At 28.4% G+C, this 22,099-nt stretch overlaps 2 protein-coding genes across 4 annotated transcripts in view; both read right to left on the bottom strand.

Moving 5' to 3' along the window:
• Positions 1-5,656: 5,656 nt before the first annotated feature.
• Positions 5,657-14,144, bottom strand: LOC106688753 (uncharacterized). 2 transcript variants are annotated; one of them, XM_067048733.1, is made up of 12 exons: positions 14,050-14,144; positions 13,902-13,968; positions 12,342-12,527; positions 11,906-12,045; positions 10,400-10,551; positions 9,553-9,851; positions 8,594-8,755; positions 7,283-7,470; positions 6,967-7,157; positions 6,798-6,883; positions 6,613-6,713; positions 5,657-6,051 (listed from the first exon to the last, which is right to left on the bottom strand). In XM_067048733.1, exons 1-12 carry the CDS (start codon positions 14,104-14,106, stop codon positions 5,992-5,994), a joined length of 1,689 nt encoding a protein of 562 aa, XP_066904834.1. In that variant the 5' UTR covers positions 14,107-14,144; the 3' UTR covers positions 5,657-5,991. The 2 variants fall into 2 exon arrangements, with proteins under 2 accessions (XP_066904834.1, XP_014288838.2); XM_014433352.2 differs by having other exon boundaries at positions 5,658-6,051; positions 6,613-6,710.
• Positions 14,145-17,058: 2,914 nt separating this feature from the next.
• Positions 17,059-22,099, bottom strand: part of LOC106688764 (uncharacterized) — a 43,212-nt gene continuing 38,171 nt past the window's right edge. For both annotated transcript variants that reach the window (XM_014433383.2, XM_014433385.2), the window contains 3 exons: positions 21,503-21,628; positions 20,385-20,511; positions 17,059-18,428 (listed from right to left, as the gene is read on the bottom strand). In XM_014433383.2, coding sequence (XP_014288869.2) covers positions 18,253-18,428; positions 20,385-20,511; positions 21,503-21,628 — 429 coding nt within the window. In that variant the 3' untranslated portion in view covers positions 17,059-18,252. The remainder of the gene's footprint in view (positions 18,429-20,384; positions 20,512-21,502; positions 21,629-22,099) is intronic.

The raw sequence follows: 22,099 nt of genomic DNA, 5'->3' as shown, positions 1-22,099 counted from the left end.
GCTGAGGAGTTAAAAAGGCATGTTTGACAAAAACCGTAAATGAAAAATTATAACCGAAAATTGGATTTTAGATAGCGAATACCTTGAAACATAAATGATATGAAAAAAATATAGATATGCATTCTTAAAGGAATCGTTGGTAATAATATTTATATATTTTTTGTATACTATGCACAGTTCTCGAGATAAAAATAAAAAAGGGACCTTTCCGCCTCCCCTCCCCTAATATTGCGGAAGAAGTAGGGGGCGGAAATTTTTAGTATGTTCACCCTCAATCTACTCACAATAAATTCCCAAAGTCAACTGCTTGTCCCCTCCATACCCTCTACAACCAATTCATTGACTGCGGACATCGAATTTACGAATTGTATTCATTATTTTTATTTTATCTTCATCATCTTATTTATCATTTTTTTGTTCTGGCACTATTAACTTGCTATTTTCTGTTCTGACTTTTCATTTGTTTCCTCAAATTAATCCTTAATTGAAAAAATACGATGGGAATAAAAAACATCTTTTTTTCTTAGAAATCACTAAATAATTCATTATGAATTGAAAGATGAAAATAGTTCCAAATAGAAAAAAAATTAATAAGGACTAATATGAAAAGAAAATTAAGTCGAACATTTTTGGTTAAACGAAAAATGGTAGTTTTACCAAAAAGCTTTGTACATAATTGATTTCATCGATGTAGGGTTTTTTCATTGCGATAGCAAATGCCAACTTCAAAAAAGTTCCTAGAGCATAGAAAGAGAACTGAGGAAATATGATAATACTGCTATCTCTCAGTACGTCAAAGATAAACCATTCCGTTTCATTTTAGCAGTTATATTTTAAACTGAAGTTAATTAATTTAAAACAAAACTTATTTCCATAAACTGAAAACAAAAAATATATTATCTTAATAATTTCATACCACTATAGCGGAAAAAAAAGATAAAGCAAATAAGTAATCTAGATTGACACGAAAAAAAACATATATGATAGTGACGTTTCGTTTTCATGCAAAGAATGATCTCAATAAAAATAATCACTATCAGAAGAAACAAAAGTCTGGAGCGAAGCACGAATCACTCACAACGAAATACTTTTCGGAAAAAGTAATTAATTTTATTTTATTTCACGTTGCAAAATTTTAACATTTTTTTTTTTTGCAGAAGTTTAACAGAAATATGAAAATATAATAGTTAACTAAAATTTGTATTGTGCTCTTAACCATTTATTCAATGGTAAATTGTTATTGAATCGAATGAATGATTGAAAAGGAATGATTCAAAAATATTGAATGAAGAATGATTTTATGGAATTAGTCATTCTGTCAACTAAGAGTCACAGGTATTGGTGATGTGAAATTAAATAAGTAGCTAATTACTAACACTGTCGACATGATAACATTATCTAAGTGTTAAAATAGATCTTTTGTTTATGTGGTTTTCGTATTTCTCCACTACCTTCAACGGCTTTCTATGTCAAATATTATATTTTCTAAAATCTTTCGCTTTCCTATGGTATATAACACGTCTATATTACAACTCTTATTTCTGGAATGTTTGAAAATTGAAAAATATTTTTCCTCCTATCTCCTTGAGTTAATTATCACATCCTTTCAAAATTTATATTTTTCACTGCTAATAAAAATGAAATAAGATTTATTATTTCAAATAAACAAAACTAAAGGTATTTTAGAGAAAGATTTTTAAAATAATCAACTAATACTTGTCAGACTATTTCAATGAAGATAAAACCTAGATGATATTAAAGACCAATTAATTGTACACTAATAAACTGAATTCAATCAAAATGGTTAGTAGTTTTACAGAAAATCGAAAAAATGTGCAAAATCGATTCTATGAAGTGGTATTTCCGGTTGACTAATTTCATCGAAATAGTTGCCGTCACTTCCCAAGCATATACTACTTCTGACAAAAAAAAATTTTTTTTTTGATTATTTATTTATTGTTATTTACAACTGTATACATATATACACATCAAGTAAATTTGCTGTAAGTGATATTATAACATGATACAAACATGTGGAGAATCTACCCATTGATAGAACTTCAAAAACATTTCTAAAGGAAAAGATCTCGAGGCCATCTTCTTTTCAGACGCCTAGGAAGATTATTAGGTAGAGAAGGAGAAGCCAGGTTAGAAACGATTTGGTTTGGGTGGTTGGGAAGTTTATTATGGAAGGATTGGTATCTGGTTCTGGCCAAATCGGCAACATAGGGGACATTGAGGTCCTGATGGATGATTTGATTTGTGACAAAGTAAGGAGCATTAAGGATTTTACGAAGGATTTTGGACTGTAAGGATTGGATTCATGAGGAATTAAATGGTTTAGTGGAGCCCCATAGCTCAATTCCGTATGTCCAGATAGGCCTTATAACAGCCATGTAGATCAGTCTTTTGTAATGGATTGGAAGTTTGGACCGTTTGTCTAGTAAATGTTGTAATAGTTGGAATCGACGAGCAGTTTCCTGTCTTTTCAGTCTTGTATGAGAACACTAATAAAAATGAAAAAAGATTTATTATTTCAAATAACCAAAACTAAAAATATTTTAGCGAAATATTTTTAAAATAGTCATTTAATCCTTGTCAAGCTATTTCAATGAAGATAAAACCTAGATGATATTAAAGACCAATTAATTGTACACTGATAAGCCGAATTCAATCAAAATCGTTAGTAGTTTTACAGAAAATCGAAAAAATGTGAAAAATCGATTCTATGAAGTGGTATTTCCGGTTGACTAATTTTATCGAAATAGTTGCCGTCACTTCTTAAGCATATACTACTTCCAACAAAATCTAGAATTCGAAAATTTTCAATATCTTAATACTTTCTCTCGCTATATACTTCATATATCGCTTAATAAAAAAAAATTGATAAAATATAATTTCATGTATTATATATGTATGATGTACTAATTTATTTTAATGAAGGGTATGAAAAAAAAACAATCTGTTAGGTTATGGAGTCGAATTGTAACGCCAAAATGGACCGAAACACCAATAATTTTCGTTGCACCCACTTCATACACTAGTATCGTGGAGGAAGATGATGAGGAAGATAAGGTACTAAAAATTACTAAATGTTTCATTTTTAAAAATAGGTGAGATGCAATTGGTGGTATACGAAAAAAATTAAATGATAAATACATTACACATCCCTCCTTCAGGGAAGGATATACTCCTAATTGCTACAAGCATAACAATGTTGGGAAAAATGTCATTGCAGTCATAATAACAATTATTTTTCAATTACTGTAATTTAAACATTAAGAAATGAAATTACAATTTTGATTAGTGACTTTAAGTACTTAATGAACCACTGAAATAGTAATAATGGTCCAAAATTACAATTACCACAATTTGAAACAAAGTAATTGCAACCACATTTGACAGTAACTAGTAATTTCAATTGCTTTTGAACATTGAAAACAACCATCTTAATTTAATTTTACCTTCTTTGGAATCAGACTTGTACAGCGTCTAACAACCAAAGCAGGAAAGAATGACATTCACCAAGAAGAGTAATTTAATCCCACAAAAAACTGAAAAGAATTTTATTTCTTGAGTATAACTTTTATGTTCTCAAAAATTGATTTCTCCTCAGTAAATACACTGAGGATGAAGTTAAAAATTAACAAGTAATAATTTTAATACTAAACCCCAAGGGAAGTTAAATTGGAAGCCACCGGGACGTTACTAATCTAAAATTTCCCTACAGTTTTGACTTTATTACACGACTTACCGAGGGACTGCGGAGAATAACTTGAAAATTTTTCTCTTTACCTAAAAATCTTTGGAAAACTTATCTCTCTCCATCTACAGTAGTAATAAGCAATTTTGAGAATAACCTCTTTGTATCTTTTACTATAATTTTCACATATTTAATTATGGACGAAGAAATAAGGTCAAGAGTAAGTTACATGGAGTTTTAAGTAAGTTCTCAAATTTCCCAACACTTCGAGTTTTCAAATTATTGGGTAGATGATCTTCCCTCCAAGCTCATCTGTAACGACGTCCCTGGATAGCCATACCTGAAACCTATCAAATACCGCTTGCCAATTTATACCAACAGCGATTCAGACCCCAACTAGATCAAAGAGAATAGAATAATAAAAAGTAAGAGTAACATAATTTACTAAAATGTATATTAGAACACCACTGGTTTAACAATACGGCTTTGTCAATACTTTAAATGCAGCCGTTTTAATTAAATAAAGAGTAAAATATTTCCAAACGGTTGGTGTTAATAAGAGATCATCAAATATTATAAACATAACTGAGGTGCCGATATGGGAAAGAAAGTAAGTCACAAAAACAAAATTACCAGAGAAGTAAACGATTATAAAGACTCTGAAAAAAAAAATCGTGACTTGTGCAGCTAACATTCTTCTATAGATTCATTTTGTTTTTCTAACACCATTCGCCTAATTGTTAGCCGTTTTGTTCCATGAATAAATAGAAAATAGATATCCTCAATTACTCTCCCGCATGTATGCGCCTTCATTGTACCATTTTATGATCGCTTGGAAATACCATTTAAATAGATTAAGTAAAACAATCTCTATTAGTCTCTATTAAAAATCAACGAATAATTATTAGTTCTCCATTACTGAACACCATTTTACCAAATAAGATTATTAGGCGAAACTGACTTACATGATTATCCAAAATCACAGTTCTAATCAGCCCGTTTTGCTCCAAAATATCCACTATCGTACAAGGGCTTCAGTGTGCTCTGTATCACTTCGTTATTATACTTCTAAATAACAATTACCTCCAAAAAAAATAACAAAACGGACACTAACGAAATATAAAAATCAGACCGAGGCTATAATACTGACGTCACAAGCAGTAAAGCGGGATACTAAAAATCTAGATTGAGATAACCGTGGATACTTAATTTCGTATATATTTATGCTCATTATGCAGGAAACATTATTCTAAACCATTGAATACTTTCTATTTTAAATAATTCAAATAATTTAGGAAGTTATACCTGCATAAACGAAAAAATGGATTCTATCGAACCAATTACCTAAAACAGTACCAACTATCAATAAAATCCGAAGTCTGTTCCAACAACCACTTATGACTGTCCAGAACTGTACGGAGCATGCGCAGTATTAGTTTTTCTTTTTCAAAACCTGTATAGTTCTGGACAGTCAAACTTGTTTAACAGATCTGACAGTTTTCACTATCACTTTCACCATCACTAATCCACACACATGGGCATACCTGGGGGGGGTGGCAGGAGGGGACTGCTGCCCTCCCTAGAAGTGAAAAAATTATTAATTTAATATTTTTTTTTCAAGCAAATACTAATTGTAATAACTAATAAAGCACTGCGACAATTATATATAGTTTTCTTAAAATTTTAGTTCTATTCGCCTTTTCCATGCTGAAATCTCACAAGCTGGTTGTGACTTGCCTCCCCTAGTTTTGATCCTGAGTATGTACTTGTCCACACAGATTATACACTAACCGAAAATTTTATCTTTTCAATAAAAGTAATCAATATATTTTTGACATTTAATCTTAATCAAAGTAATTATTTTGTTCAAATGGGAAAAAAATTGTAAAAAGCATTCTTATTTTTTATTTCCACTAATTATGAATAGAGAGGCACAAAGATTTATTTATAATGTTTGATAAAAATAAAACATAAATATATATCAAAACTTTAACATAGCAATTGTATTAAAAACTTTTATTAAAGTTAAAATCACAGATTAACCGTTAAGTTGCAACTATTTTATTTTCTACAATTTTATTGAAGAAACTTAAATATTACTAATGTAGGTGACAAATCAACCAGAAAGTGATTTAATCTAAAGGACAATTATTCATAATCTATTAACATTTAGTTAAATTACATTTTTATGTTTCGAAAATGTACACATATTCTTAAAAAAATATAATGATATGGATTAACAGTTTCTTAATTGGATGGACTAGTTTTTACAATTCTCCATTTTGTTTTCATATAATGTTTTCTTGTTTCTTACTGAATCCTGTCATAGATATGTCCAGACTATAATCCTGAAAAGAATTTAATATTAAGAATAAAAAATAAATAAATAAAATATGTAGAAGTAACCGATAGAATATTTCAGTTGCGAATGTTTTCTACATTATTAACAAACTTATCACCTCATTAACACTGAATTTATTCATTTCCTATGTTAGATGAATATTTCAAAACAACACAAATATACAATTTCATTAGAGTGGTTCAAAAACACAAAGAAGTACCATAAGGATATTGTGTTTATTATTTTGACTATTAATTTATGTCCTCTGTGCCATTCAAAGTAGAACAATCACTTAGTGTAGATTTTAAAGCTGTATTTTCCACAAAAAATTTAAATTAATATCAAGCTATTAAATTATTTGGGGGCGGAACCAGGAATTTTCCCACGGGGCACGCACCTGTATACCAGGTGAATTCTATATACCTAATCAAAAATGTCAATACAAATAAATATAGTTTAAATAACATAAATTTTGAAGTACAATTTATTTTCCAAGACATAATAAGACCTATTCTATTTTTTTTAATTATATGGATTGTAAATACTATTTAATGGGTTGTATAGTTACCTGAAAACGTGGTGATCTCTCTTCCATGTCTGGTGAAATCATGTGCATAGGCGATTTTAACAGTTTTGATTTGATAGTTTCAATTTCCTCATTGTTACCTACTTCATCAACATAAATTTGTAGAGTAAAAAAAAAAAGTTTTTAATTTTAATTAAAATTTCTTTTGAAAAATATTTTATTCATACCATGTTTAATTGAACTATCTTCAAGTATATTTTCAGGTACATCTTTTATTGTACCATTCTTATTAACTTTATTTAAAGAACTTATGCTGAAAAATAAGGAATAAATTTGCACAATTTAAGTGAATTAAAGTATGAACTTAAGTTAGCTTATCGAAACACAATAACCAACCGTTTGTTAGGTGTAGATGATTGTGCAGGACAACTGTTAGAAACCTTTTCCTTTGCTTTAGCAGCAATATTTTCAATTTCTGTCAGCATATTGACGATGCTGCAAGTACTTTCTATTTTATTTTCTGAATCTATGACTCCGACCAAATCCTTTAAATTACTTCTCATTTTAGAAAGGTAATTCCCATAATCCTGTAAACAATTATTAAATATTTGTTTAAAAAGATTATTGCAATGTAGATAAAAGCAAACAATGAAACCTATTATATCTAGAAAAATAAAATAAAAGTTATTGAAGTAGACGATTACTAACTTACTTTATTGTCATCATTCAACTCCTCCATTGAAAGAATATGTCTTTTTATACTCAGCATAATATGATACATTTCACCAATAAACTTTCTTTCTCCAAAAACAAGAGTAGGAAGTTGTCCAAACTCTAAGGAGACAGCTCCAGACCATTTTTTTTCTTTTAAGCAACCAACATCAGTGCCAGTAATTACTCCTAAATGAACGACAAAGAATTTTAAATTTTATTATAAGCGTATATCAGTTTATGTCATGATTCTTATAAATACTATTTTATTTTTTTAAATAAAATTTTGAAAGCAAGAAGAATCCACATCTCGAACAGAAAATTTATTTGAGCTGATGACAAAATATAGTAAAGAGTTAAATACATTTACTGAGTTTGTTGATAAGGTAGTAATAATAATGTCAGGAATTAAAGTAGTCTTAAATTATTTATTTCATAGTGTACATTGAGGATTATTATATAATGATTATCTCTTAACTATTTCAAATTGTCATAAAATTTAAAACTGGAATAAATAAAGAGAGAGTTCAATTTATTTTATTAAAATAACTTGACATTATGAATTCTAAGAAAAAATAAATTATAGGACTTAAACACACGCACACTAAGGTGAATAACAGCTGCTTTTTTTTTTTAAATAACATCATACCTAAAATTCAACCAAAAAATGATACAGCTCATCAACATACAAAACTGTATGGTTTGTATTTTGAAGAATTAAACTTATACACTGAAAGTTCTGTTTTTCATTGCTTTACTAGCCCAAACATGTATCCTTTGTTTCATTTACAATATCAGAAGGAGAACAAAGGGTTCGTAAAAACAAGGTAAGATGATGAAAACATGATATATCCAAACGTAATGAAAAAAATAACAGACTACTTTGCATATATGAGTAGATCATTAGTTGATGAGTAGGTTATAAAACAGGAAAAAACAGGGTTCTAAGCAAAGTTGCCAAGTTAAACACAAAAAGTTAAGAACCCACCTGCGGAGTCCCTAAAACAGCACAATGTTGTAATATTAGACACCATCACCATGGAAGGGTATTGAGCCAGGCTGTCAAGAAACACCCCAACCTCTTAAGAGGTTCTTCCTTTTCTTCAGTAGTTCCTATATAGGCGGAAGGAAGTGATGGGCCCTATTATTTTATCTTCAACCCCAACATGATACCCCACTGCAGCCAAAAATCTCATATGCCAATAATGGAAAGTAGATAGGAAAAAACAGTAGGTAATACAACATAGGTATAACAACAAATATATTCTGAAGGCACCTCTAATAAGGCTAAATCTATGGAATCAAAACTTACTCTTATTGTTCTCATCAAATTTGTAACAAGGTGGATTCACTTGAGTCTTCCAACCAAAACCAGAATTATATAATATATATATAGTTTCTTCTGTTTTGCAAAATAGGAGAGTATTTTCTTTTTCAGGCCCGGTGTGGATTACAAGCCATTCAATCACATTTTCTAGAAAGTAAAGAAGTTCAAAAGGAAATTGGTAAGACAGTTGGTACTTGTAAGAAGAAACATCAAGTTACTTTTTATTTTTTTAAATAATTAATAATAAAACCAATAATTTGCATTGAGCCACAAACATAATACCTATTAATTATTTTTTCAGATATTAATGTAAATTGTAATTTTTTTTTTTGTGAAACAATAACATGAGAAAAAAAAAAGAAAAAGAAAAAATTATATTAAATATCAAGCTAATCAAAAATATTGCCTCTCAAATCGAGGGTTTAGAGACACATGAGCGTAATTACATTTTTTCCATTATTGGATATAACTATTGGAATACAACCTATTTAATGCCACAAGGATGCATGTCGACAAATTATTTATTTCAAGTTTCAGAGAAATGTATTTATCTTAAAAAAAAAAAATAGTTTCAGCCACAAAAGTATAACAGAAGAAACATCTTTGCAATCCCTAGACATTCATTAATAGTAGTAATGTTCTTATGTCCCTGAGCCCTCGAAATAATCTTAAAGAAAAAAATTGTTAAAAAGATTCTGAATACTTTCAACATAATTGACTTAATTTAAAGAAAATTCATCAAATAATTGAAATGTATGCAATGTAAAGTTCAATACAAAATGAGGAAATAAATAATTTATTTAATTTATAGCTGTGATACATTTATAAAAAATCTGCTTTATATCAATCTTTTAAAATCTAGACAATGAAACAATTCAATTTAACTATATTTATTTAATTGCAAATTTAATAAAGCTGGCACTAAATAAAAAAGTATTAATTACCAATTTGTACTTCTTGAACAAATTTTTCTGATGCATCTACTCTCAAGATACCTCCTACCTTCCCCGCTACTGCTAAATATTCTCTGCCATTAGAATGAAAAGGTAATGCATCAGTAATTCCTAAATTTTCAAAAGAAGTCTGTTTAATAAATTCCCCGATCCAAGATTCAGGGCAAAAACGTATATATCGGTACACTGCTAACGTTCCATTTTGTACTACATACATGTATGGTTCAGGAAATAAGATGGAAACTGATATTCTTGACGTTTTTTCTGAAAAATTTATCACCTCTAATTCTCTAGAAAGGAAATAAAAACAGAATATTATTAATAACATAATTATGTTACTGCTTGTCTTCTACTACTTTTGCAATGTGATTTTTTTTTAATCAAATATCATTCTTAATTAATTAATAATCATTATTATTATTTTTGAAGTAATGCTACATTCTCCTAAGAAAGCACAAAAGATCATACCCGTGAGTTTAGCATTTCTGAACATACCATAGGTACATGAGTTCAATTTCTTTGGCTACTTAGATGTTTTTCTTTTTAAGAAGTTATAGATATAATTTGAATCACTATTACTTGTGAGTATTGCCCTGTGTGGCTATTGAAATAGTAAATATTAACATAACTCCATAAACCAAAATATAATACTGAATGAAGTTTAGCTAACCCCCAGTGTTGGTTTATACTAGGCCAAAAACCATCATATAGATAACATTTGATTTATTTTTATGCCATTATAAAAAATAAAATCAGGAGTACTTAAAAAAAAAATCAAATTACATAAATAAATGGTATCATAATTATAAAATTACTTTTATATAATATTCTACAATACCTTATATGAACAGAGTTTTTATCAATAGTAAACTTATAAAGGTAGCCAGTAATACCATCTGAATCTAAAAGGAGCAATCTATCTTCTCTCATTACTGTGAACTGAAGGAGTGACTGTATTTTAGCATATCGTTTCCAAATCCAAAACTTAACCTAATAAATTATGGCAAAATTACTCAGCAGAAATCACATCAGAAAAAAAAAATTGTAAAATAGTATTAATTTTTGATTTTTAAGATATTTTGGTAAAAGAATGCATTGCCAAGCCGGAATCTCTTCTAAAAACCTTTTTAAGCATTTACACTCCAAAGTTGCAACTCTTTAACCATTAATAATAATAGATTCTCACATCAACAGCCATGCAATTTTACAATTTCAGCTGTAGTTGTCCAATAATCTTTGCCAACAGTATTTGCTTTATGATATTATGGTCATGCATAACCTATTGAACTCATCACAACTTCATTAACTGTTCAAATTTATGTCTGATCTTATTGGAATAAATTAATAGAATGAATAGACCTCTCACAAATACTTAAATACTCAAAAAGACAAAACTGAAGCAAAGGGCAAAGAAAGCCTTATTCTAGTCTCACCTCCAGTTCTTGCTCCCAGTTACTGCCAGGGATTCCTTGACGGAAAATTGAAGTATTTGGAAGAAAATTACTCCATTTAACAACTAGGTGATGACAGGATAAAACTTAAATCTTTAGAAAATACAATTTTATAATAAAGTAATCATACAGTATTCTATGACACGGTGGTAAAGAATATAAGAAATACAGAACTTGCAGATTGAAGCAATCCAAAACAACGATTACTGTCATGGTTCCCAACTAAGACTACGTGGGATGGAAAAAACAGATAAATAAAACAAATCACAAGCTGCAAATCAGAAACCATTAACCCAAGAATATTAATATTAATATGTCATTCTAAAAAATAAGTGATTAACTCGACAGGGGTGTCCAATCCCTAAGAGGTGTCTAGTGAGCATTTATCTCATGGTAGACAATTTGTACTACTTTTTTATATGATTGAATGTTATGATGACAAAAATCTTTACAATTACTTTCAATGCGATTTGAAATTGACATTGTAAATAGTAGTTCTTTTATTCAAGGGCTGAACAATCGTAAAAGAACTAAAATCTTCTTGCCTTGGCTCATGATTTAAAATAAGAAACACAGGAGGGATCTAGGAGAGAAAAATGCTCATATGAGGAAAAAAAAAGATGTCACATTAAGAGTGTACTGGTGAAAGATGCTCAGTCTAACCATTGCAATGTGGCAAGAGCAAAACTGAATTGAGTACAGGTGGGGAGGTAAAAGAGGGAGTATCATAGCAGCAAGCAGCAATAACAACATCAAAGGAAGACAAAAGTATAAACAAAACAGAAGAAATACTAGGAAAATATAAACATTAATTTCCCAATACTACTCCTCTCCGGAGTTTTGTTAATTAAAAAAACAATGAAATAATATTAAACATAAAGCTCAGTACTAACCAATTTAAAATTCTGTATTTTGTATAAGATGATTTCATTTTTTGCTGAATCTGTTGATATAATAACCAGATCTTCCATTTTCTGCAGCTCATAATTGAAAGTTTTGAATGCAATGGTTGATGTAATCTTATCTCCAATATCTATTTTACATAAATTTGAATTTTAATAAATTAAAGTTAAAATAAAAAATACAGATAGATTTAATGATCAAGGAAACTGATAAATTATTTAAAAATGCTAATTGGCTAAATCAGAGAATATTATTCAAGGACTGTACGAGACAACAATAAAAAACCTGATGTTGAGTATTGTTTTATTTATTTTACCAGTTTTCGACCAAAGACCACATTTAACTTTTCTAACTTTAATTTTTTTTTTTGGCTTATATTAGATTTTTTAAATTTTATAAATATGAAAAAGTTATAAAAATGAATACCTTTTTGTTCTTCAACAGCTTGGTAGAAAGGGGTACTGATTTTTTTTGTAATTGTTATGAGGCTAAGACCTGTTTCTTTTATTCCAATGAGATAGAGTACTGATATGGAAGGCAGCTTTAACCAATGTTTGACATCTTTACCACCAGAAAAATACTTGTCCTCTTCCACTGAATCAACTTTCAGCTCTATTGAAAAATAAATAAATAACAACTTAATTTATTTATGAAGCAAATTCAGAATGAAAGGAGGAAACCTCAAAATTGTAATTCCAGAAGTTTTTTTTAAGCTAAATACTTGTCATTCAAGTGAGCAAATCTTAAATATTATACTAAAACAATAGACACATCAATCTATCCTGCTTCTATGTAGGCTACGCAAACTAAAACAAGCTTTTTTTATTTGTTCTTAATACATTTTGGATGCATAATCTGCACAATATCTAACAATTTTACATACAACTTTACTTTTATACCTCCAGAATATATAACATGTATAGAATATTATATATAAATAATATGCAGGTCTTCGATAGTTGCATTAGCCCAGTGGTCACTTAAGGATACCAAGAGTGGTCACTGACAATAGTTCAGGAGGGGAAATTACAGGTGTGGGAAAATAATATTGGAAGAAGCATTGTGAATATGAAGAAAAGAGATCGAATAAAAAATACTTGGATCCGGAAAGAAACAGGACTCACTGACACACTGAAGATGACAAAATTGAGCAAATGGAAACGGGCAAGGCCTCCATCTCCTTCGGTACAAAGATGACGAATGGTCAAAAATTGCCACAGAATGGACTCCATACGACCTTCAAAGAAGAAGAGAATGACTAAAGAAAAGATGGAGTGATATGTTCAAGAGGATGGCAGGACCCCTCTGGTGGAGAGCTGCTAGGGACAGGGATGTCTGGAAGGAAAAATGGAAAGAACTCGCCTCCCAATGGGGGTGGTCACCCTGGGAAGTACTGACTATTACTCCCGAAAGGGAAGGCCTATGGAGGAAAGGATACAGAAAGATGGAAAGAAAATTGATAGAAGTTAATGTTTTGTTAACTATTATATATATATTTTTATATATATTATAGCACACTGTTTATTTCAAAAGAATCAAAAGATATATTTCTGAGTTGGTAAGCAAAATGACAATTTTTAAATTAAATAAATTTTATCACAACTTATATCTTGATATATGGTTTCTTGAATTTAAATCAGAAAATTAAAACACAACTATTTGTCTAAGCTTTATTTCATATAAAACAAAGTAAATCAGATTCACTTCATTAATAACTGAGCGGTTCATTCGTAAAACCTGGTAACTCACAAAATGAAAACTTTTACTATGTCAAAATGTTTGACCTTCAACCTGCAGTCATTTGGCATACATTAATCTCGACAATATTCTCTTAAGAAAATAAATTTCCTGAAAGTTCTATCAACAATTTATGAAATCAGCCTTAAAAACCCAGTGATGGCAAAAGCTTTAATTCATAAAAAAAATTCAGCTACCATGTTTTACCACTAAAGCCTCAATTGAAAAAACATATTACAATAGGGTTACCTTCACTTAAGCCCAACACATGGTTCCTCATGTAATAAATATTTGTGTAGTTCCTTTGACAAACAATCTAAAAAGCAAATTGAATTTTTTGATAAATTTAAAAATTCAAAATTTGTATCATACATGTTCTTAAAGGAATTTTACTAACACAATATGTTATATTCAGTATTATAAAAAACTGAGAAAGAATTTTTTTGGATATCATTGTAGAAGAAATATTTGTTTATAGTATTTGATATCATACTTTGGCTATTAGATGGTTATTTATTTTGTTACAGAGGATAATAATTTCAATAGGATTGTTTACTACACATAATACCCTCCGTTTGTATTAAACCTATAATTTAACAGGATATAAAATAATTTAGTATTTTTATATTAGAAATATTACCTAGCAATAGCACAGATATTGTAATCCATGCCTTATTATTGATGCACAAAGACAAATTTTCAAAAAGAAATCATTCAGTTTTAGTAGTTTTATTTAATTTTTTATTCTAAAAATCAAAATTAGTATTTTTTTTTTATTTCTTCTTAAACACCAAACATTTTAATTAAAATAATTAAATTTAGTGATTAAAATACAAAAATTATATTTAAACAAAAAAAAAAACTGATGATAAAAATAACTTAAAATCATGATAGTAAAAGTTAGTTTGTATTACTTACATAATTAACAGCTAAATTTAATATCATTAATTTAATTTTGTTAAATACATTATTTTTTATAATTTATTTAAATTTTCAAAAACACAAAAATTATGTTCTGTGAGAAAATTTTATAGACATATGTACATATTTCTAAGTTTTCAATATAAATTTTATTATATACAATTTTAATATTTTTTATATTCCTGCTTTAATAAGAATTGCCTCATTTTTTTTTCAAATTAGTGCAAGCATTTTTGAAAAAAAAAGTACAACAAAAGTGAACATTTTTGTCATAAGCAGTTAAATTATTAACTTTTAAAAATATTATAATAGTTATTATAACATTTCCTTATTTTTTAAAATCATATAAAATTCATCACAAACATCAGATTTTGGATAGTTCCCTTTTTAAGTTCTTTCTTTCAACCAGAGATCAGATTTTCAAGCTGTAGAAAAATATAGAAATATAGAAAAATAACCAGCTAGCAGTGTTAAAATATGTAGGGAAATATTTCAAATACATAACAATTTATTAATTTATAGGCACTACACTGCCTAAAGTAACGGGGGTCTCTCTTATAATCTACCACTCTCTTCTGTCCCAGGTAAGCATCCGCCATCTTCTAATGCTCATCTTTTTCAAAGTTTCATTCTCTTCATCCAGCCACCTCAAACAAGATCTTCCTTTAACATACCTTGCACCAGATTGGTCTTTGAGTAAGTGTTAGGGGACTGATTCCCTGGGCATACAACATGGTCCAGCCATCTGATTTGCCTCCCTCCCACAATTGACACCAAATCCAATTTTACGTATATCTGACACAACTCCTTGTTAGTATGGATTTTCCATTATCCATGTTCATATGCTAAGTCAAAAACATTTCTACCATGCCAAAACTTGTTATCCAAAGATATCAGCCAAATCTTAGAACCATAGCAGATGACAGGTCTCATGACTCTCAGATACTATAATCTTGATCCTATGAGATCTATAATTCAGATTTTTTCTCATAGCAAAGTAGCATCTATTTTGTGATGATTCAATATGATAGTTAGTATAACCTTCTAATCCTTACTCTTATATCTTTAAGAAAATCCTCCCTATTAGGAGTACGTAATTACAAGTATTAGATGACTAATTTTAATTGAATTATTAAATAAAAACTTTTTAGCCGGTGCAGTATGAAAAAAATGTAGACACAAGCTTTTTTTTTTTTTTTTTTCGGCCAAGACTACCATTGAAGTCCTATACTGCCTAACCATGGTTGGGGATCAAAGTTTCTCATTTTGAGGGACCACCACTCAATGAAAAAAGTCAACACCCCAGGCCGGATCCGAAGCATATAATAACAATACTAAATTTAGAAACATATTACAAAAAAAAACTGTTTTGAAAAAGTCTTTTATTAAAATTAATTATGAAGCATGAAACAATATTCAATTTACTATCAATAAAAACTTATTAGTTTTGTCAATAGAAACATACTAAAGTTGGTAAAATATCATAATGTGTATGCACTAAAGCAATACAGGTTTAGTTTATGTTAAAACAAGTTTTAACATAAACTAAACCTGTATGCACTAAAGCAATACAGGTTTAGTTTATGTTAAAACTTGTTTTAGAAAATTCTTTCTATCAAAATTTTATTAATTCACCGAAAACATTTATTTCTAAATTGACTTTTAGTCAATTTAGATGAATGAATTTGATTGAAATAGACCTTTTTCCAAATCCACTAAATGAATTGGTTGAATTTGTAACAGTGTTCTCTTGATATATAATTTAAAGTGGTTTCCTCAACTTTGCCCAGTTACATCACAAGTAAATCCTAAATACATAAATTTTTGCAGTTTATAAAAGTTTATATGATAAGGACATTTTTTCTTAAGGTAGAAGCTGCTCTTCTTTTATATCCTTAAATTTCAAAGTATATCTATAAAAAAAATTATGATATAGTGTATAATAAATTTGTATGACAAATTTTACTAGATACATTTTTGCTGTTTAAAAAAAATGTAAAAAATTTTACATATCAAAGTTGTAGTAAATTACTACTGTACTCCGTAAGTTTTATAAAAAAATATAAATATAAAGATATAATCATAAAATTGAAAAACATTGCGGAATGGTTGAGCTGTTTGCACATCATAGTAGTAATTGAGATTTTTTGTTTTTATATAGACCCAATATATTAAACATAAAATAAAATTATAGTTAAGCAGGGGGCTTCACTAAGATTGCTCTGACTAAGTAAAATAGTAAATAATATATAGAACCTACTACCCACTACACTGGCCTGCTCCAGGCTTTCTCTAATCTACTATATGGTTTATTATATATTAAAAAGTAGGTCCCGTGTAATATACGACTATTTGCAAGATAACCCCTAATTTTCGTCCTCTATTTCTTGGACTATAATAGGACTATGACATAAAGAATCATAAAAATAAAATATCTTTATTGTTTACCAGAGTCAAATTTTATAGACATTTAAATATGATAAAATGGGGCCATACATTATCATACAAACATGATATAAAAAATAAAAATACAACTTTTATTTTTAACTTCTATAAGGCACTATAGGAATTGACAAACCCTAAAAAATATATCACTTCCATTGCAGAACTAAACTAATTATAATGGAAAGATTTATGAAGATATGTAAAAATTTATGGTAATTAAAATTAAATTTTAATCATACTGGATATTTCTGTAGAAAATAGATTTAAAATATAACAAACTCAGATTTAAAATGGATGATATGTAAAAAAAAAAAGTCCTGTAGAGTGGACTACAGTAATAAAATATCTATGTAACAATTTGAAAATATCTTTAAATGCTATCATCAAATGTCTACAATCTAATTATAAAAATGAATCTGGTAACTTATTAATAATCATTTGATAATTATAATTACAATGATAGGAACCAAATTAAACAAAGAGGTAGATAAAATAACATTCATGTAACAGCAATGATATTCATAATCCATCCATTATCAAGTTCATAGTATCTAATGATAATAGCATAAACAATTTAATAAATTAACCTTTATGAACATATGCAAATGAAATGAATAAAAGGCACAAACAATAGTAATATATGATGATAACCAGTAGGAATATTAAATACATATTACTAATAATTATTACATGAATTGTAAATTTCTGACTAAAAATAAACAATATTAATGAATGCAATCTCTCAAGTGACAAATCTCATATCAACTTAATTTACTAACAATCACAGCTTAATTCAATAGATGAGAAAAATAAGGTTCGAAAAAATAAGATATGGTTAAAAAAATTTAAAAGTTAAGGAAATTTTTAAAAAGTTATATTTGTTTAGTTTTTCTTCAAAACTGTAACAATGATGCTTCAGCATAAAAAGTACTTTGACAGTATTTTTTAGAAAGTTTAAAGAAAACTAGCATTGAAATATACAATCATTTTTTTTTTCTTTATTGGTTGGATGAAAATCAAATAAAAAGAGTCATTAAAAACTCTTTCTAATCATATATGAAAAACAATATTCATTCCCAAATTTTTGAAAAGAAATACTCTTTTTTTTTTTAAAAAAAAGTTTATTTTAATCCAATCATAAGCAACATAATTACATATAAAAACAAATATTAACATACAACCAAACATCACAGGAATGGAAGATATAAAATAAACTTATACACTAGCTAAACAATTATGTACAGTTATCAACAAGCATATCACTTGGAATCTTATACTTTTTAATGATATCATCAGTCAAGATAAATGTAGAACATAAGTATTTTAATATTGGTTGTCTATGATAAGCTGCGACAGAATCATAAATCCATTCATAGTTAATGGCTACTACATGATTTTTGCTGCAACTATCTGAAAATAAAAAATCAGAATTTAGCTTACTATGCAAACGCAACAACAATTTTGATGTTTATGTATAGTAGGAGTCAAAATTAACTCTTCTAACCCTCTGTTAGCAGGGATGAACTGTTCTAACCCTCTGTAAGCAAGGATGAACTCTTCCAAGATTTTGGTTTAACCATTTCTACAGAATCCTTCCCCATGAGATACCAGTATGTTTGACAGTTTAAATTTTGAGAAACAGAAACCAACTAAGAGGCTGAACCTAATAACCTATCATTAAACTGCTATTAGAAATGGAACGTTGGTGGGTTCGTTATTTCAATTGGAACACAGTGAAAAAAATAATGTTTTTATGCTAATTTTTAACTGAAATACCAAACCCAGCAGCCTACCATTATAGTTTCATAAGCAAATTCAATCAAATTCCAGAGGCAAAATTCATATACATATGTGACTGTCACAAAAACTATTACTACTAAGATATGCGCCATAAACTACTTTATAGTATGTTAAACTAGATTTGTTCTATTTATTACTAATGCTTACTGAGACATAGTCTTTTATAATTCCAAAAATTATGTCTGAACTACTAAAATTCAACATTTTGGGAATTACATTGGGACAAAATACCAATATCATGAAAACTATTATTCCTACAAAGATAAATGTTATAAACTACTTAATAGTACATTTAATTTAAATGCTGGCAGGCAACTGTACATCTAATGATTCCTGAGATATATTTTGTCATAAATCAAATTTTTGTACTAACAATTAGAAATGAACATTTTGCAAATTTATTTTGTCAAATATCATGAAAATACTACTCCTAAGAAGGTAAATGTCATAAACTACTTTATAGCACATTAAACAAGCTTTAATATGGGTGCTAATAGAGATCTGTACATCAACTTGTTCCAGAGAATTAGATTTCCCTAAATGAATTCACTAACTACTGACTTTTCATTTTTTATAAATATTGCTTTTTTTAAAAACTATACACATAAATATTTCTATTAGGGCTCATATTATAGTAAATTTACTCTTCTTTAAATTATGTTCTATTAGGTTTAATTCTATTATACTTAGTTTTAAAAATGTGTAGCTCCAAATAAAAAATTAATTTTTTTTAACATTTTGAAACAGCCACCATATTTTATTCCACCTAACTATATTTGGCAGACTCATATTTTGACTAGTAATTATACATAGTTTTCATTAAAGTTATAAAAAAAAATGGTTCAAAATAACTGACTTTTTTCCCCTCTTGGGCTCTTGTACTATTACTAATACCGGTTTAATGGTGGGTTTCTGGGTATCTGCCTCTCGGTTGGAAAAAAATATATAAAAGAAACAAAACAAATCCAGCACTTTATGAAGAACAGAACAGTAGGAACTGTAAAACAAAAATCGTGGAATGATTCATCTCTACACATGAGTGAAAAGCCAACATAATAAAACAAACTGAAAGGGTCAGTGTAAATAATATACTTATAAATATTTAAAATATATTTGTGTATAATTAAATGGATAAGTTCATTATAAACATGGTTCACGGATATGTTCACCTTACTAATCAAAGATTATTTTACCAAGTAAGCACCGATAAAATCAAAAGAGGTTCTTTTTAAACTAAAAAAACAGTGATTTGATTTTTACATATACAAGATTAACAAAACAAAAATAAATACATAGGGCTTCTACACACTTTTCTTTCTTGTTGAATTTGAAGTCATTTGACATTCATTAAAAATTTTGATTTTACTTTTTAAAATATATTTATTATTAAATAAATTCACAAACCAGGATGTAAGTAAATTATTGTAACCTCTTTGGAATCCAAAAAAACTGATATCAACACCTACTCCAATGACATCAGCTAATATGATAAAATAATACCTTTAGAAAAATATATCCTAAATAAAGCAAATTGACGAATCAATTTAATTTAACAAAAATACTTACTTAATATTTGGGAAGTCATTTGATGTTCATCTTCAAAGAGACAAAACCTTGGAAAAGGCCAGTCTTGGGGTGAATTGTATTGTTCTATATCTTCGACAACATGAGCCCCGCACAGTTTACTAAGAGCCTATAACAAAATTATTAATCATGTAGTAACCATACCTATACGCTATGACTTTCTTCAATACACTAACTTTTTTTTTACTGATATTTAAAAGAAATGTTAAAGAAATTTAAAATGTGAATTGTTTTTATCCAAAATATTTTTTTATTGCATACAGTGTGGTTTAGATTTTGTCTGGATGGATTAACATCTATTTTGAGGCAGAACCATCTTGAAATATCTTGGCACTACTCTTGTTTTTACTATCTTATTAATATTTCTGTTGGAGAGATTTCTTTTTCAGATGAACTACTGGACCAATTAATAAAAGGAAGGTACCATTTGAAAGAGCCTTATACATTTATTAGGTTGACTTTAGAAAACGTTTATTAAAGGAGATGGATCAAATCAAGTCATATTTATTTTTTAAATGGGATTATTAAAATAAAAATTTTATTAATTTTTGATACAATTTATTGGTTTATTTGCATTTTAGGGAGTAAATAACATCACAAAGTGAGGGTATTACTGTTTGTATTGTAAATTTGTTTAGTTATGTTTGTGTAGCTGTTATTTACTGCAATCTGTTTCCCATCTTTTTTGTATTATAACAAAGTGGAATAAATAAATAAATGCTATATTTTTAACTTTATTTTATGTATCTGTGCGATTAAACACATCCTCAAAAAACCTATTAATGAACCTGTGCCTGAAAACCTTCTGAATCATATATGTAGTTACCAAACAGAAAACTAAAAATATAGTGAACCCAAAAGCACTTTGATAAACAGAAGTAAAACACTAACACTTTCTCTCCTTCAATAGTGGTAAATCATACCAATTATATTATCACATTAAATTAAATACAACAAAGACAAGGTCAACAGCTAGTTATTTTTTATTTCTGTTTTCACACTTTATTTTTATGATAATCTTGCTTAATTTAGAATTAGTATTTTGGCAATAAATAACTCATATTGAAAAAATTATACAAATTTACAAATAAAGTAAATACCTCCATCGCTCTAACTCCCGGATAGTTTGTCAACAGTTGTACACATATTGTGAGACCTGAAAATGGTAAGTCAACATTCATTCGACACCTCATTGGTCCGGGCTGATTAGTTGGAACATATTTATCCTGAAAAACAATCAAAGTGTACCAAAAATAATTATATTAATGCTAGATCTTAAAAATATTAGTTTCTTAATACACTGTAAATTGAAATATATCAGTCCTACAACACTAACAAAACTATTTAATTTAATTTTCGAAATGAAAATTTTTTTAAATGATTACTAATAGTTCAATATCGTAACTATATAGAGTTTACTCGTCTCATTAGTGTTAGATTCAACTGCTCTTTCCCTACATCAGATCAGAACCACTCAGTCATATCAACAACCTTCTTTTCATGACTCACCACTCACTCAGTCGCCATTCTTTTTCTACAAATTATCAATCACTTTATTCAGTGAAAAGAGTTAGCTCTTTGAACCAGTTCATGAGCAGATCACCCATCCCTATCCCTACCTTTCCACATCATCACTAACTTGAAGTCTCTAGTTACCATTCCTTCCTCCACAACTAGTGGCCACCTCTTCATTCGTC

Source organism: Halyomorpha halys, unplaced genomic scaffold (genome assembly GCF_000696795.3).
Source record: "Halyomorpha halys isolate HHAL.00 unplaced genomic scaffold, Hhal_1.1 Scaffold1196.1, whole genome shotgun sequence".
NCBI lineage: Eukaryota > Metazoa > Arthropoda > Insecta > Hemiptera > Pentatomidae > Halyomorpha > Halyomorpha halys.
The sequence above is the reverse complement of the archived record's forward strand: the minus strand, read 5'-3'. Positions and strand labels throughout refer to the sequence as shown.